Here is a 16,302-nt window from a genome sequence, read left to right on the forward strand (position 1 = left end):
CACAAACATCTGAATTCTTGCAGCGATGGGGGAACAACCTCTGGCAGGGTGGAAACCAACATGTGGGGGATAAAAAGAAGTTTTTCCAAATCCATCTGCTGCTGACAGAGGGGAACAGGGAAGGAGTTTCAGCCTTTAGCAAAAGCTGCTGGTGGGGATTGAACCATCTCTTGGTGAGAGGCAGGTGCCCCAGGAGGGCTGGCAGCACCTTTCCACAGTGATGTGAAGAACAAAGTTAAAAGCAGGAGTGAGAGCTCCCTTATCCCATGGAATGAAATGGAAATTACGTGTTTAAAAAGGCAGAAAGTTATTATCAAAGCTGGAATTTGGCAAGGAAATTGGTGTTAGTACTGTTCTTTAATACTCCAGTAATATTTTTGTTTACAAAATAAACAGAACATCTGAGAGGCTGCAGGTACTCAGACTGGCATGGAGAAGATTGTTTTGTTGGAGTTTTCTTGAGATTGATTCAACAACCCAACAGGCTTTCAATCCATCTCAATTAACTTCCCTTAGCCACACTCCCATATCTAATTATTAAAGACATTTTTAGACTTAATGAGGTCTTTTGCACTGGCAGACAACAAACATCCCGTGTGAGCAAGGACCAAAGACATCTGGAACTGAAACACAATGTGCAGCAACACTTTTCTACCTGTTTCTTATGCTTGGCTCAGTGCCTGCTGTAACAACCTCCTTTTTCAAAGTTTTTCTTAATAAGTGGAACAAACGAATGTTTTTACCATACCTCTTTGTGTTTGTGTTCTTTTCTCAACGATTTTTTTAAAACTTTGGCTTCATATTCTGCCCTTGGATGATCCTGTGAAATAAGTCACATTTAATAAAAGCAAAATTACTTGCCTTCTGTAGCTGCTACATCTGATCTGCTTGCAGGTCAATTCCCTAGCAATTTTCAAGTTTTCTAACTGAATTTTAGTTCACTTGCTATGTCATTCATGTCAATCTATACCTGGCTGTAATTAGAATAAAAACAGTGTTAACCCTCTGTCATTTGCAATTCTACGCAGCAACTGCAGAACAATCACCACTCCCTATCAGACAGCCCCATGCAAGGCTACAGAAATTAAATTTAATATTTAAGAGCATAGAGCACAACCTGCAGGCTCCTACCACATGACATTAGGCCTGGATTTTAATCCTTTATCTTTTCAATAAAAAATAGATTTTGAATGGCATTAGCTGGCATTTCAACAATCCCCATCCCACAAGGGAAACAATTATCTGCTGTCAGTATGGAAAATACTTGGCTTTGGGATCAAAAATCATCAGTTGGAGTCTTCCCCTAATCCTGTCATGGACAGCACCCAGAAATTATCCATGTGCATTGAAGGAGAGGGTGTAGGAAACACTCAGAAGTAAGAGACAGCCAAAAGATTCAGAAATATTCATGGATTCAGAGTTCACAATTATTACACATTCACAAAAGATTCAGAGTTGACAATTATGGATCAGATGGGAAACAGAAGGGAGCTGAAAAAAGTCTGAACAAGTGGAGAGGGGAATGGTGTAAAAGGCAAAGTAAGCAGTGGGAGGTCTAAAGAAAATCTGATGCTCAAAAAAAGAAGAGGTGGAGATCAAAAGATGACATCAGTAGACATGTAATAAAAAAGGTAGGAGGAATTAAAAAAAAAAAATGTTTTCCAAACCTTGACAGCCTCCTTCAGGAAACCAGAAAAAACCCAAGAAAAACAAGAAAAAAAACAAAAACACAAAAAATTGATTACTGAACTGTTGCAGATCATATTGGATTTATATTTTTTAAATAACATGAAACAGGCATAGAGACTACCAAGGAAAACCAGTCTGTTCATGTGCCACACCATTTCTTAACATTCCTGAGTACTGCATGAACAAGGTATCCCTAAAAACACCACAAGATGAGATACTTTGGGAGTTCAGTTTATCACTTGAAGCCTTGACTCTTCAGCATGATCCCAGCTGATGTTTCAGCCAAATCAGAAACTAGAGGAGCTTCAATTCTTTGCCAAACTCATGACTGTGTTATCTGGAGCTGACTGTACAAAACAAAGACCAAACTACACTGTATTAACAGCTGCTGGGGTAGCTGTGTTGAGCTCTGAACTCCAACATGAAGGGGACTGACATTGGAAAGATACAGTTAATCCTTTCTACTTTCATGTGTGCTAACAACAAGTTACCAAAAATAAAAGAGCACTATAGCATCCAGGAAATAAATCCCTATATTCCTGCCCAGTAAACTAGGTATCACCTCCTAAAGTGCACAGCACAGGGAACAGTGCACTTCAATGTATTATGGAGGAGATAAAGATATTAAAGAAGATAAATCCAAGCTGAATGATTTTGGGGGTGAGGGGAACAGGCTCATCAAGATGCATAGTGTGAAACCCAAGGTTTTGGGTTCACATGAGCAGTATTTGTTGTGTAGCTATTTAGAACACCTAGAGGTATGACAAGGGCAGTCATGCTTCTTTTAATAATAACAACAGTAAAAAAAAAAAAGAGGCTGGCAAACAAACCAGAGAGTGCCTGTATGACCCACAGGACCTGGCTCAGCCCCTGCAGTGAGGTTTGGGCATCAGGGTTTGTCACGTTTGATGGGGAAGTGGAAGGGGGCTGATGGGACTGGGTTATGGTCTAGGAAGGTGTTTTCTGTTTTTGCAAAACACAAATTAAAAACAAAGAGGTGGAATAGAGCCTCTCAGCTGGCTGAAGCTTTTCTCTCCTTTCCTTAGAAAACTTTGTTAACTTTACGATGTTTATTCATAAAGATTTAGGATTTCTCCCTTTCATCTTATTTAGCACACTCAGTTTAAACCTGCCTAAATGTGTGTGTGTATATATATATATATATATTTATTTTTTTTTAGCAAATGACAAGAAGCATATATACACCCCCCCACTGTGTCCCTCCCACTGCCCCAAGCCCAAATGTCTGGCAATATTTTCTTAGATACTTTCCAAGTCAGGGTTTGATCCTGGATCATTAAAGTTAAGAGCAAATTTTCAGTACCCTTTTTTTTTTTTTCCCCCACAACGCTGTAACTTTATCAACTTGAATACATTTGTTTCTGATTTACAGCAATGGGAGATGAATGGGGTTCTTGGTTGTTAGCACCCTGACATCAGCCCAGTAATCTCTGTGCTGTATATTCCAAGCCTGTGCTGCTAGGTGTGACCTGAATACACACTTAAAAAAATATGGAAATCTATACAATGATGTTTCCATGGAAACAAACCCTCCCAGTCATCCCCTGCTATAAAACTTCAGATAGTTCATGCATAGGATTTTCCTTTCTTCTAAGGGACAGAACCACCCCACAGGGAGTTCTCTGTGAGTCAGTGCCTGCAGGCTCAGGGCAGGGAGCAATGAGGAATGCCAGGGTGGAAATCAGAAAGTCAGAAGTAGAAGGACAAACCTCCTCCTCCTCAAACCCAGTCAGGTCCCACCGATAGTTGAGACGCATCTGTTTTCTCTTCCAGTGTTCCATAAAGGTGGCAGCTGAAACAACAGTGAGCACCAATATATAGGTCAATTATTTTGACATTATACCCCCAAAAATCACATCAGCATTTATTACACCCTCAGCTTCATGTGGAAAGATGACTGTGATTTTTTTAAGGGGTGTAAGAAAAAGTCAGACACCCAAATTTGATTGAAATCCTTGTGTGACTCGTGCTGCAGTTGGTCTTCACCTGCTTATTGTTCCATCTGGAGGTCATAAAACACAACCATAAGGTTGGAAAAAACCTCTAAGATCATCAAGCCCAATCATCAGCTCAATGCCCACTACACCATGTCCCATTTTTTGGCCACCTCCTGTGTCCACACAAACCTGTGCTTATCTATGCAAATATGATTTAATGATCCCTGTGTAATTATTTCCTTAAATCCATATCAAGCATTTTTATTTTGCTGTCATTACATCTCTCTAGTGGATGTAATGGTGCAGTGAGCTCCAGCCAGCACACCCAAACCCAGACTCTCATTCCAGTGTGAAAGCTGGAGGTGGGCAGGCTGTTAAAGAAGCAGTAATTAAGGGGTTTTATGATTAGAAATGCTGCCATTTGCTTTTTGATGGAGAAGACTTATAGCACCCTCATTAAAGACATTTTTGAATCCCAATAAATGATCCCAGTCTGTATCAGTCTGTGCCTGAGACCAAGTGAGTTCTCAGAGAACGTATTTACATGCTGGGAATACACCAGTGCTGTATAATAAATAAATGGTTATGAAAGAGGCAAATCTACCAAGAAATGGTGTTCCCAGAGGAGTTCCCCACACTGAGTATTAACAGATGTGCTCAGAAACATTTGTATCCAGAAAAACCAGACAGGGAGAGGGTTGAACAGAGAGGAAAGGACACCCTGAAGACTGCAGCCAGGTGAAAGTCATGGCATTCTTTTGCCTTCCAAGCAAACCTCTCACATGTAAAACATACAACTGAGCTTCTTTACAAGCTATAGGATTCCTATAAATCTGGGTGGCCACAGAAGAGGGTCTGTGTCACTCTCCTGTAACTACCTCCCCTCTCCCTCTCACCAACAGTTCTTGTGCCAGGGTCTGCAGCTTCCACATACAGGAAAAAATATGGAAAAAGAATGAGGCATCATTTCCCAGTGCTACTCAAAATCCTTCTGTGGAACTGACTTTGAACAATGCAGAAGGAAAAGGCATCAGGAACAGAGCCAACTCCTTGCAAAAGCCCTGGGGGAACGTGCCAGGTAGTGATGCACCCCTGCTCTGCCATGCCCCCTGCATTTCCATGTCACTTCCAGGACCAAAAGCATAAGTAGAGCTTAAAGATTCCCAAAGGTTACTGATGGAATGATCTTATCTGCATTCTCTGACATTTTTAATGCCATTTAATCCCAAGCAGCACTGGGCCATGGTCCACATTTAATGCTGAACTTGACTGGAGCCCAGCTCAGTGAGTGCTAGAGCTGTTTTAATGCTTATCTGAGTGGTGTTACAATACCACATGATACAAAGAAAACTTTGCCAAATGTTTGCCCACAATAAACCCCACAAACTTAGGCTAATTTTCTTGCTATGCTAATAGTGTTCTGGGCCACGTGATTCCTTAGGTCTTCTCTGCTTCAACTCTTCAACTGTACATGAGCCTAAAACTTCTCCTTACCCACACAGGTGCTCACAAAAGGCACTGAAGACTACACACATACCTACATTTAGAGACAATTATTGCTGATATTATTTCCTCAAGAAATAAAGTGCTTGTTTCATTAAAAAAAATAAAATAATTCTGACAAATCCCTTAGAAATTAAACTTGCAATGATTCAAATGTGGAAAAAGTTCTTATTTTCCCAATTCAAAAAAGACCTTTTTCAAGCATTTATTTTATATGGTATTGTACCACAGTAAAACCTTGTGTTGACCCTGGAGAACTTGAAGAATTTCACATGCCAAAACTGCCTCAGATATCAGGCCTGATTTTGTACACTGAGATCATGGACAAAAAACCCACTGCTTTAAATTGAATTCTGTTGAATCGTACTAAAATCAGCCTAGAGGAATGTTAATGAAAAAACAGCTCCCAATGTGCTAGTGCAAATAAAAACTTGGGCTATGTTTTCAGGATTAAATATAATCCAAAGCAGGGGATTTGCTAACTCACAACAAGGGCTTCCAGTTAAAAACATGGGGTTTTAACCCCATCAGTTCCCTTTTATTTTAATTGTCCTCTTGGCCCCCCAGAGAGTTCAACTGGAGGCTCCTTTCCACCAGTGCCTCATGCCCAAGCACGAAGGTCCCCATCCCTCATCCAGAAGGGAGAAAAGCCCTCATTAAGTATTCCTGAAGACACAAAGATTTCATGAGAGGGTTAATATTTTTTCCACCAAGTTCTACAGGTGTGCCAAGAAAGGTTAAGTGACATGCTCAAAGTACAAGTGTAGTCAGCATCAGAAAAAGTATCTATAACACCACTCCTCCTGCTTCATGGTCTACAAGCACTGTGCCTGCCTGCTGATAAACTTAATTGCATCTCAGAGCACACTCAAGAATCAATGTTGGTTTGTCCTGAGATGCTAAAGGCCATTACACTTCCCTGTGGAGCCTTCTCCTCAACCCCAGAGTACATTACAACATTTCTTCTGTAATGTTCTAAAGTGGAAGCTGGCTCTGCAAATAGATTTTTTTTCCCCCTCTTTTTGGCAAGCTGTGCAATCCTGTTAATGAAATTTTGACATACCACACAGCAGTTTTATGACAGATGCTTAACAATTTCATTTGATATTCATCTTGAGCAGCTTTTTGAATCTCAGCCTTCAGTCCAGATATAAATTTAGGGGTGACAGTTTCATGGGAAAGAAAAAAAACAAGTAAAGAGAGAGGAGTTCATATAATTAACTGCCTGAGTATAAATACACTGCTTTATCTCTTCTGTTTCTTCCTGTTGTGTTTTAAATAATTAAAAACTTAACATGAAGGCCTCTATCTTCTTACCCCAGAGAGCCATGAAGACTGAGAAGAAGACAGTGGCAGGGTTATCAAAGAGATGACTCGCGCGGGCGGTGGCGCAGGCAGAGCTCATCTTCCAGTAACTGCACGTTCTGTCACACAGGGGACACATGGTGATGTTGTTCCTCTGGTCACACATTTCCATACTGCAACAAGACAGAGAAAAAAGCAGGGTCAGCAGGGCTCCACTGACCTTTTCTCCTGTGCACAGCATCTGCCTCTGGTCTGTAGGACCATCAGGAACCATCAGGTTCCCAGCTCCTGTCCCAAAGAGCATCCCTGTCCATAACAGACATCACTGTAGGGGTTGAGAACCTCAGGAGAGGCTCCTGACTCCCCCTCCATCCCCAACTCCGCTTCTAGTCCAGGGAGTAAAAGAGCATTATGAGAGGGAAAAAGCTCTCTGCTTTTTACTAGAGGATCTTACAGGGAAAAAAAAAAAAAAAAAAGAAAGTAAATTTAAAAGTTGTTCTTGGTTTGAAACATAACTGCAGGAACAGATAAAGGGAAGTGGTGAATATCAAGAGACTGGAGTTCAACCAGTTGAACTTCTTTGCACTCCATCTGTGAAATAGCAACAGTGACAATCCCTTTGACTTCTTCAAGTGCTGGAAGCACTACAAAGGAATCTTAATGAACAAAAAAAGAAGTATCTATTTTGTGATAGCCATTATCTGCTTTGGTACTCAGTGCTCATGCTTGAATAAACGAGGCAATTTTCATCTACGGCTGATGATGCACGTAGGGCAAAGAATGCAAAATCACAGGGCATTAAAAATACTATAATACAAAACTTGTTTAAAAATTAAAATTAGTAAGACTTCAAGATTTTGTTAACGTAAACACAATTGCTGATTTTCAGCATGTATATTCTTGATTCCTCTTTATGTCACACAATGCCCTCTATATTTTATGATGGGAAGCACTCAGCCCCATCATTAGCAGTATTTTCTTGGTTTGTTTTAACATAATGATCTGAGTTAGGAAAAAAGGAAAAAAACCAACCCAATACCTGAGCAACTGGCCAAGAATTATTTTTAGTACATCAGTGCAAACTCCACAAGTAATATTGACAATAAACGCTAACGATTCAGAAAGGCTCCACACTTCTACCCTTGGTAGAGCTCCATCACTTGTTGTGAGGCTCCAAACTCCTCCATCAATGCAGAAGTGGCTTTGTTTTAGGCATAGCTTCCAAAAGATGGAAGAGAAAAAGGGGAAGAGGTGGGAAAACACCTTACTCTAGGAAGAACCAGACAGAGCTGGGGCAGCAAACATCAATTATTTAGGGGTCCAGCTATGGCACAGGGCAAACCCTAGAAACCAGGAGGCAGAGTTTCAGCTGTGCTTGCCCCAGATGTTACTCACAAAACATTTCTAGAGACAGGCAATGTTTTACTTTGAGTTTCTAGGGGCCCCCAGAAACAGAACCTATCTATTTACTTCTTTTACCTTGGTATATTCTCATCCACAGTTGCACAGCCATACAGGAAAACAATGATCCCTACAATCGAGGCCGGAATAAGCATTTGTGTATAAACTCCCAGCCAGGCAAAATACAGTCCAATCTTCTCTCCAAAGTATTTTCTGAAATACATTGAATAAAAAAGAGATGAGAGAGAGAAATGTTTCCTATTTCTTAAAATATAACATGGCTAAAATTACAAATCACAGCTGGATTAAGCATGGAGAAAGTAAGATCTGGTGACCTGTGGGAATTTTTTTCTTCTCAGAGGACTCTCTTTCTCATGATGTCTGGAATTAATCCAGGGATACAGGCACCATGAAAACCAGGCATTATTTTGCCCTCTGTGTTTCTGCTGTGTAAACTGGATCTTCTGTGAGCTAGTAACTTTAAATAAGCACTTCATTTTCCCCAGAGAGTCTCAGCTCTCACCAGGAGCAAAGAAAACCCATTAAAAACACGACCCCTTTCACACAAAGTGGGAAACATCAGTGTGTTTCTAAACCTACAGAAAACTCCTATTCTCTCAAGAAACTTCCTGTTCTCTGGAGACCTCCAGGGTGGTACCCAAGGGCAGCATCCCTGCAGGGACACCCACACCAGCATCCCCACGCACAGCTTCAGCACTGCCCCACGGGAAGGGGACATTCAGGGCTCAACTCTCACCTCACCAGGTCGATTGGCTGATATTTGTAAAAGACCCCATAGCTTGCCCACTCCTCACACAGAAGCTGTAAAAGAGAAAGGTGTTTTTTTAAAAAAAATATTATAAAGCACAATATCCATGAGCCTTTTTCTCTTTTGGTCCCAAGCAAACTGCAGAGCTCAGGCTGGGGATCCGGTCTCACCACTTTGTGGTTTCTAACCCATAATCTGCCAATGCACGCAGCTTGCATTAAGTATTAAAACCAAATTTGATGATTTGGCAGGCTGTAATGCAGTGATTAATTCCAGTGCATTAAAAGGCTCTTCAGCAACAGGATTGATAGATAACTACAGCAGGGACAGGGAGAGCAGCCTGATTTTTATGATCCGTAGGAGGTATCTAGCAGAAGGGATGTGAAAGATAAATATGCTTTGAGTTACAAGACAGAAAAAGCCTAAGAATAAACTGGCTTGTTTTCACCATACAAACTGTAATATTCAGCATCCATCACCAGACACTGTGCAGAGGTGCCTCAGAGGCTGCCTTGAAGAGTTTTTCAGCTTTAAACTAAAAGAACACAATGACTTCCACTCATCCTTTTGGTTAGGATATGGGCCAAGGAAAACAAAGATCCCCATTAGAGATTTAGAAAATTGAATCCCTCACAAAAATAGGTTCCTCTGAGACCTTCAGCTTATCCTTTACTTTGTAAAATATACAAATAGTGCTTCTCAGATTTGATATTTTTTTTCTTAATTCAGTTCAGCTAACCAAGTAAACAAGAAATCAGTGTGTGTACAGAAAACACTGAGAAGACACAGTGTGCTTGCTGGCCACCCAGTCATCACCTCCTCTGTGGGACAAGAGAAAGAGAAGCTTTACATCTGCTTTACATCTCCCTTTACTACTCCTCTCCCTGCTTCAACTCAGTGACATGAACTTGGTAGCAGGATGTTCCTGGACCAACTCCTGATATTTCAAAGAGATGCTTTCTGCTTTCATTAATTCATTTGGCAACAAGCATTAGCTTTTCATTTTTCCTCAATTGTAAGAGCATGAACTGATTGTTGCCCAGGTATTTCTTTTCATCAAACATTGAATAAAAAAGAACTAAATAAATTTTTTTAAAAGGCAGATTTTGCACCTTAGTTCACAAACCTCCATCAGTGGGTGAAGGCTGCACAACCAGCTCCACTGGGGAAGAAATTCAACAGGGAAGCAAGCCCTAAACCAGTTATCATTACAGAGAGGGCAACATTATTAATCTTCTTTATGGAAGAACAGACTAAACAGGATGTTATTGCTTAAATCTGCAGGTTATTTCATCATGAGCAATTTGACAGATGTCAGCCCCTGAGAAAGCTGGGGAGGGCAGTCTGGCACTTTTACACTTCTGCCAAATGAACACAAACTTTCCAAGCTGAGCTCTTCATGCAAATGGTTCAAGTAATTAAAAAATAAAAATCCTTTGCTTTTACAGAAATACATCAAAAATATAAGCAGACTGTGGATTTTTCCCTCCACAACTCAAACCCCTTCATCTTTATTTGTTTTCTTACAACAGTAACAGCAGAAACTCAAACCTAGATGCAGGCCTTTGTTAAACAGCAACAATAAAATTTGTATTCTGCTTTAGGTTTCTTTCAACCACATTTCCAGAAGTTTAAAGGCCAGATGCCTATGTCTGGAAAACAATCTGCACACCTCAACCTCCATGTGTATAAGCTAAGACCCTTTGATTACTTCTTACTTCTTTGCTTTTACTTAGATGGTTTTTCTGTGATCTAAGCTGGTCAGGCGTATCAGAAAAATACTAAGCTCAGGAGGTTTTGAATCAGTGCCATGTTTCAGTTTTGTAAAGCACTTCAAACTGAATTTGTGCCTGAAGTACAAGAGAATTATCTGATTTATCCTGACTTTTATCAGCCTTATACTCAAAGCACAACTTCAAAGACATGATTAGAGAAGATCAGTGTGCTAGCCCTAAATATTTACTTCATTTCTATGCCTCAAATCTCTAATTTTGCAGTTAAAAAAGGCACAAGCCTGGCCTAGCACTGGATTAGATTAAAGAAAACTTCAAGAAAGCAGAAGAGACCTGCCAAAACACACCAAAAGATTATTTGAGGGAACTGGATGTCAAAAGCCAAGGTAAATATTTCCAAAGACACGGTGAACTTGTGGAATGACTGAATTTGTGAAGTTTGCAGAGTTAGTAGAGGAAGATGATAATCCAGACACTGAGACAACATGGACTTTTATCCTATTTTTGTCTGAGCAATGTGTTGCTTAATAACACAATGAGAGTAGCTTAATAACACAAATCAGTAGAGAAGGGGAAATATCAGTTGCTGTCTTTTGATGAACCATTTGCACCTTAAGGCCCAGCAGACTTTTCATTTTGGGTACTTATTTTGATATGACCAACTTGGAGGACTTTGGATCTGCTTTTCCTACAACCTGAGCCCATGCTCAGTCTGGAATCCCAGCAGGCATGAAATACAAATTCAACAGCTCCTCCTGAGAGATCTGGTTGCAACCTCTCTACTTCAGCTTTTGTCTGAAACATGGGAAAAAACCCTGTCTTCTCCCTCAGAAGTGTGACCAGCAGTGTGCAGTGAATTTGCACCTTGAATTTAAGAAACAGGCATTTCTGCAAAGGGTTAAAAAACCCTCCCTTTTCTGAAGACAACTATATCATCAGCATAGTTCCCATTTGTTTTGCTACAATGAACAAATGTCTTTCAGTAGGCAGGCAATAAATCCACAATCTAAACCAGACTCATGCAAAAAGTGATGCAATGCATCTGTAGATGTCCACAGGGCAGTTTCTGGATGAAAGCTTTGCTGGGCATGTCTCATTTCTGGTAAATACTCAAACTTTACCTTTCTCAATAAATTCTATCCTTATGTTTTCAACCAATCCCCTCTGACATATGCACACACACCCCAGTTCTGCCTCACACTCCCAAGCAGCAGCACATTAACTCAGTAGAGGTTGCAGTGATGGGACCAGAGCTCACTGTCAAGCAAAGCAGGATTTATGTCAAGATACAGGTACCAGAATATGACTGAGCATCTTGGCATCAGAGCTGGCCTGAAATTACTTCATCTGAACTTCAGGAGGAGTTATATGTGAATGCTGTCAAGACCCTTACCAACACAGGAAGAAATGCATCCTTACTGAGCAGTGATTTACACATACCCACACTGCCTTCCACATCTGGGCAAATTTCAGCACTGCAGACTATTTCTGTACCTCCACAGCTTCCTCTTTAGGGCCTTTTTCCAAGAGGTTTCAATGATCTATTGAGGTCCCTTCCAACTCCCTAACACTCCACGGTTCTGTGATTTTTGGGGTATTTTCAATGAAATCCTGGCAAGTGCCAGGATCCCAACAGGTGACTCTTCAGGCTGGGGCTCTTGTCCTCTTCAACACCCTTTATATCAACTTACTTTTCGGTCGTTAGGTTCAACATTTTCACCTTCATAGTCACCCTTTAAAAAAAGAAAATCTCTGTCAGTCAGGGAGTTGGGCCCAGAACCACTCCACATCTCGCATGCCCGTGTATCCCACACACTTAATGCATCAAAACCAGAAAAAAAGCAATCTGTAAAATAATGCTGTATTTTAGGAGTTCATTTGTCATAGCACACTTTGTCTTCTGTCGTCAGGCACATTAAGAAAGAGTAATAGTGTCTGTCACTGGGGGAAAAGGAATGAATAAGTGATAAAGGTGGCCTAAAAATGTCAAGGGAAAGGATGTGGTATTGCCATGGTATTTGGGGTTCAGCTCAGTCCACTTGAAAGAGGAGAGACCAGCTGAGAGAACTGATCCCTATCCAGAGTCTCCAAACACTCAGGGCTGATTAGATCGGATGTTTTAATCTGGAGCTATTTTAAAATATGATAAATGAGTAAATGAAGACAATAAATAACTTCTATGCGAGACTATCAGTAGCTGTCTAAGGACGTGAGGCAAGTACATGCAGAGAAGTTTATTTAACCTTTCTGGATTTCTAAGTGATATGGCTGTAGTTTAAGAGTGCCTGACATTGATGATAAACATCAGGCAGATAAAGAGGCTGTTCTGGTCCCAGTTAAGCCAAGGTGCTGTGTAAAAGCAGTGTGACTGAGGGGAGCAGCAAACTAGGAAGACACATTTCTTCACATCCATCCCCAGAAAACCCACACCAGGCTCAGCTGCCCTTGCAGGCTCAGACAGAACATGGTGAGCCTTGAGACTGCCACATCCCCTTGAAATCTGTCAAGCCTTTCTGTAAGGGGCTGGCCAAGAACCTGTGTGTCAGTTTTAGTTGTACCCTGAACCTCTGGCAGGATGGGAAGCCCCAGGTCGGGTAGTATGAGTACCACCACAACTCCCCACCTCTCTGTAATCCTCCTGATGAATGCTAGAGGTGACGCTGTGCCACCTCACTGGACTGCCCAGGAGCAGGTTTCACCAGTAAGACCTCCAGTCACATCCAGTCCCATGAAATATGCCACTTTTTTTAATTCCAGTTTTTTTTTTATTCTAATTGCAACCCATAGCACAGACACACAGCCACTGACCTCTCTGTATTTGCAAAGGGGATGCCAGGAATATGTGGATGGGGGAACCAGCCACTTGGTGCCCCAGGAATAAATTTGTTTCCTAGCACTGGTGCCAGGGATTTCAGGAGCAGAAGGTCAGAAAATAACAGAAGCATTTTGTTTGCTAAGCCACAGAAGCAACTCTTCTAATGTTACGTTCAAACATCACTTGTGATCATCCAAGGTAGAACAGAGGTGGGGAATTCATTAAAAGTGGTCTGAGTGATGGAAACAACATGAAGAAGTTACTGCAGTTGTGGTGTGAGTGAGCAGGAAATCAGGATCCAACCCTCGTGTTTGGGGTGATGCCATTAATATGCAACACATTGAGGATTTCTTGGTATCAGACATTAGATGTGTAAAAAATATTCTAAGATCACTTACATCATGCAGAGGATACGCAGCACTGTAAACTCCATTGGCAAGCAGACTGGTGATCCCTTGAAAAATAAAAACATAACAGTTATTTACCATTTCATGGTTAGACAGTCGTCCTGGAGAGTTCCCTCAAAATAACACAGACATTGGGTCAGACAATGATTTTTCTGCCATCTCATTCCTTTCCATGTAGTTTCATTTTTAATCATATAGGTTATTAAACATGACTCATTTTATGAAATGGGAAACTGCAGAGAGCAAGAGGAAGTCATATATATTTGAGAATCAAGAATTAGAAGCCAATGACTTGGGATTAGTCATTAAAATAAATTACATTTTCTGAAAAGTCAGTTTGATTTAAGGGCAAGCCTGCAGAAAGTGTTTAGCAGAGGGCTCAATCACGAGAAGAATCTGGTTGGAATTGATGGCACACGGGAACACAATCACACACACCCATCACCCACACAAAGTTTTGAATTCAGATTTCAGATTGATTAGAGAAATCATAGGGAAAGCCTTTGTGAAGACCTTGGTGGAATACTTACCATATTTACCACATTTTCGTCTTTTATTTAAAAGGGTAGTTTCCTTCTTTCTTCCCTCTCCTTTCCCTGTTTACACATCCGTTTATTAGTGACATGCATCAGGCTGAAAGCAATTAATGCTTCATCTACAGAACTTATGTGGCACAAGGGACTCTGAGGAGTTTCTCCTGCCCAGAGCTTGGGTGGGTCAGGAGGAGTCAACGTGGAAGTTTGGAGGAGCACAACATCAAGGGGCTCTTCACAGCACCATTCCCAAGGGCCACAGGGTTGGACTTGGACCTTGGACCTCTGCAGCACATTATTCTCTAATTACTCTGCATTATTCTCTAATGCAGCTGCTGGCATTAATTATTAGTTAACTACTTGGTTACTTCCAATAAGATAAAACTGGGGATTCAATGAACCAGTCTTGGGTGCTGAATCAGACCTAAGTCAAGTGCTTGTTTTGTGCCAGGCTAAGGTGATGAATGCCAATAAAAAAAAAAAATCTGGCCACTGGCATTGTGAGGAATTTAAAATTACTTAGAAAAAGAAAATAAAAATCATGTGCTACAATGTGCTCATATTGCCCATCAGTTCATTGCTAAGAGAAGAGGATGGGACTGGATTTGGAGGAACAGAACAAGGAAACATCACTGGAGGTTCTCAGAGTTATTATTGATTGTTCTTGAAATGAGAATTTTTCAAGTTCATTAACATTTTCTATATACTAGTCACCTGATGGAGGAACTGCTCCAGGACTGCTCAGTATCCTGAAGTATCATTAATTTTCAAAGTCCTAGTTATGACTGTACAGTCCTATGAACTGTCTGCAAATGTTTCCACACTTCTGGCAGAAACAAGCAGTGAGCAGATAAACTCTTTTCCTAGGGCTGTGCCACCAACCAAGGAGCTACAGACCTTTCTACATATCAGCATTTATCCATGAAGACAGATTCCCATTTCCAGAAACTTGCAAACTAAATAACAAAGACTGCAGTGTTCACTGGGCAGCCACCTTTTTCCTGCTGGGCAGAAAGGTTGTAGCATTATCTGTGTTTGCTTAAATCTGTTTGCAACCTTTGCTGGGTTCCAACCCAGCATTCCAGTGCTGGAACACAAAGAACCAGATTGAGTTCTGCTGAGTTATACCCATGGCTAGGCTGGCCTAATGACATTTTTATTAGCTAGACTGTGTGACCTGGCCAGTCTCAGGTAGAAAAATGATCAAGGAATGCTTACACTTTACTTGCTTTTAGGTTCTGCCCTATTTGACTAATCTCTAATGTGTTTCCCATTTCTGGGCCAAAAAAAAAAAAAAAAAAAAAAAAAAAGAAAGAAGAAAAAAGAAATATTAAATGAGTAACCAACTCCAAGGCAAGAATTCAATCTGAGCTGTATGACCTTCCCCTTTCAAGAGAGCAAATACGTAATTTCCAATGAAAATGATCCAGCACCAGACTCAAAAAGGGTCCCAAAAGTCACAGATTCATTTGGGTTTCCCATGCTACAGGGAAACAGTGCTTCTGTTAATACTGGCTGAGCACCAAAATTTGGTGTATATAAGGACTCAACAATTGTACATTGTATGTTGTTACTTCAACCGAAAAGTCAAAGCATGGAAACAATTTCTGGCATAATTATTCTTCTATTATTTGATGTATTTCTAAGCAGCTGATGGGTCAATATTGAACAGAACTACCTGTAATTCAAGTTCCCATTGTTTTATTTAACTGCTTGTAGGCAAATAAATGCTATGACAGATTCTACCAAACATCTTCTCCCACGTTCATGCACTTTTCTCATACAAATTTGTTTCTCTTGGTTGTCTGTTAGGAAGCTTGGATATGAGGGATTTAGTCTTCCACCTTATATGGTTTGGTTTACCATTAACTATTTGTTAACCTTGGTCCTGCTGTCAAGGATAGAACCATGTACCACAATATGTATAAAATAAAGTAATTAACAGCTGGACAGGAAAAACTGCCAACAGATCTTTAAGGTGACCTGATTTCCAATTCGTGTTTACATGTATTGTGAATTTAGTTCTTAAAGCACAAGCCCTAAGGCTGAAACCCTACAACTACTGGCCATGGCACTATAAACTTCACACTCACTGCCTTGCAGCTATTCTGAAGACTTCCAGAGTACCCTTTAGTCCTTGGCCATTTCCCTAAGTTAATCCCAGTTGCACTTCAGACAGTGTTTTGGGC

General features: G+C 40.7%; 1 protein-coding gene across 6 annotated transcripts in view; it reads right to left on the reverse strand.

Annotated features, from left to right (window-relative positions):
• ANO1 (anoctamin 1) overlaps positions 1-16,302 on the reverse strand; it is a 73,923-nt gene that overhangs the window by 15,323 nt on the left and 42,298 nt on the right. For 2 of the 6 annotated variants that reach the window (XM_030451456.1, XM_030451450.1), the window contains exons 8-16: positions 14,111-14,176; positions 13,572-13,627; positions 12,050-12,091; positions 8,614-8,678; positions 7,935-8,069; positions 6,468-6,628; positions 3,420-3,502; positions 1,668-1,679; positions 749-820 (exon numbers count right to left, since the gene is read on the reverse strand). In XM_030451456.1, the coding sequence (XP_030307316.1) occupies positions 749-820; positions 1,668-1,679; positions 3,420-3,502; positions 6,468-6,628; positions 7,935-8,069; positions 8,614-8,678; positions 12,050-12,091; positions 13,572-13,627; positions 14,111-14,176 (692 nt within the window). The remainder of the gene's footprint in view (positions 1-748; positions 821-1,667; positions 1,680-3,419; positions 3,503-6,467; positions 6,629-7,934; positions 8,070-8,613; positions 8,679-12,049; positions 12,092-13,571; positions 13,628-14,110; positions 14,177-16,302) is intronic. The other 4 variants (XM_030451451.1, XM_030451452.1, XM_030451454.1 and 1 more) reach the window with 4 other exon arrangements.

This window comes from Calypte anna, chromosome 5, assembly GCF_003957555.1.
Source record: "Calypte anna isolate BGI_N300 chromosome 5, bCalAnn1_v1.p, whole genome shotgun sequence".
In the NCBI taxonomy this organism is placed as follows: Eukaryota; Metazoa; Chordata; class Aves; order Apodiformes; family Trochilidae; genus Calypte; species Calypte anna.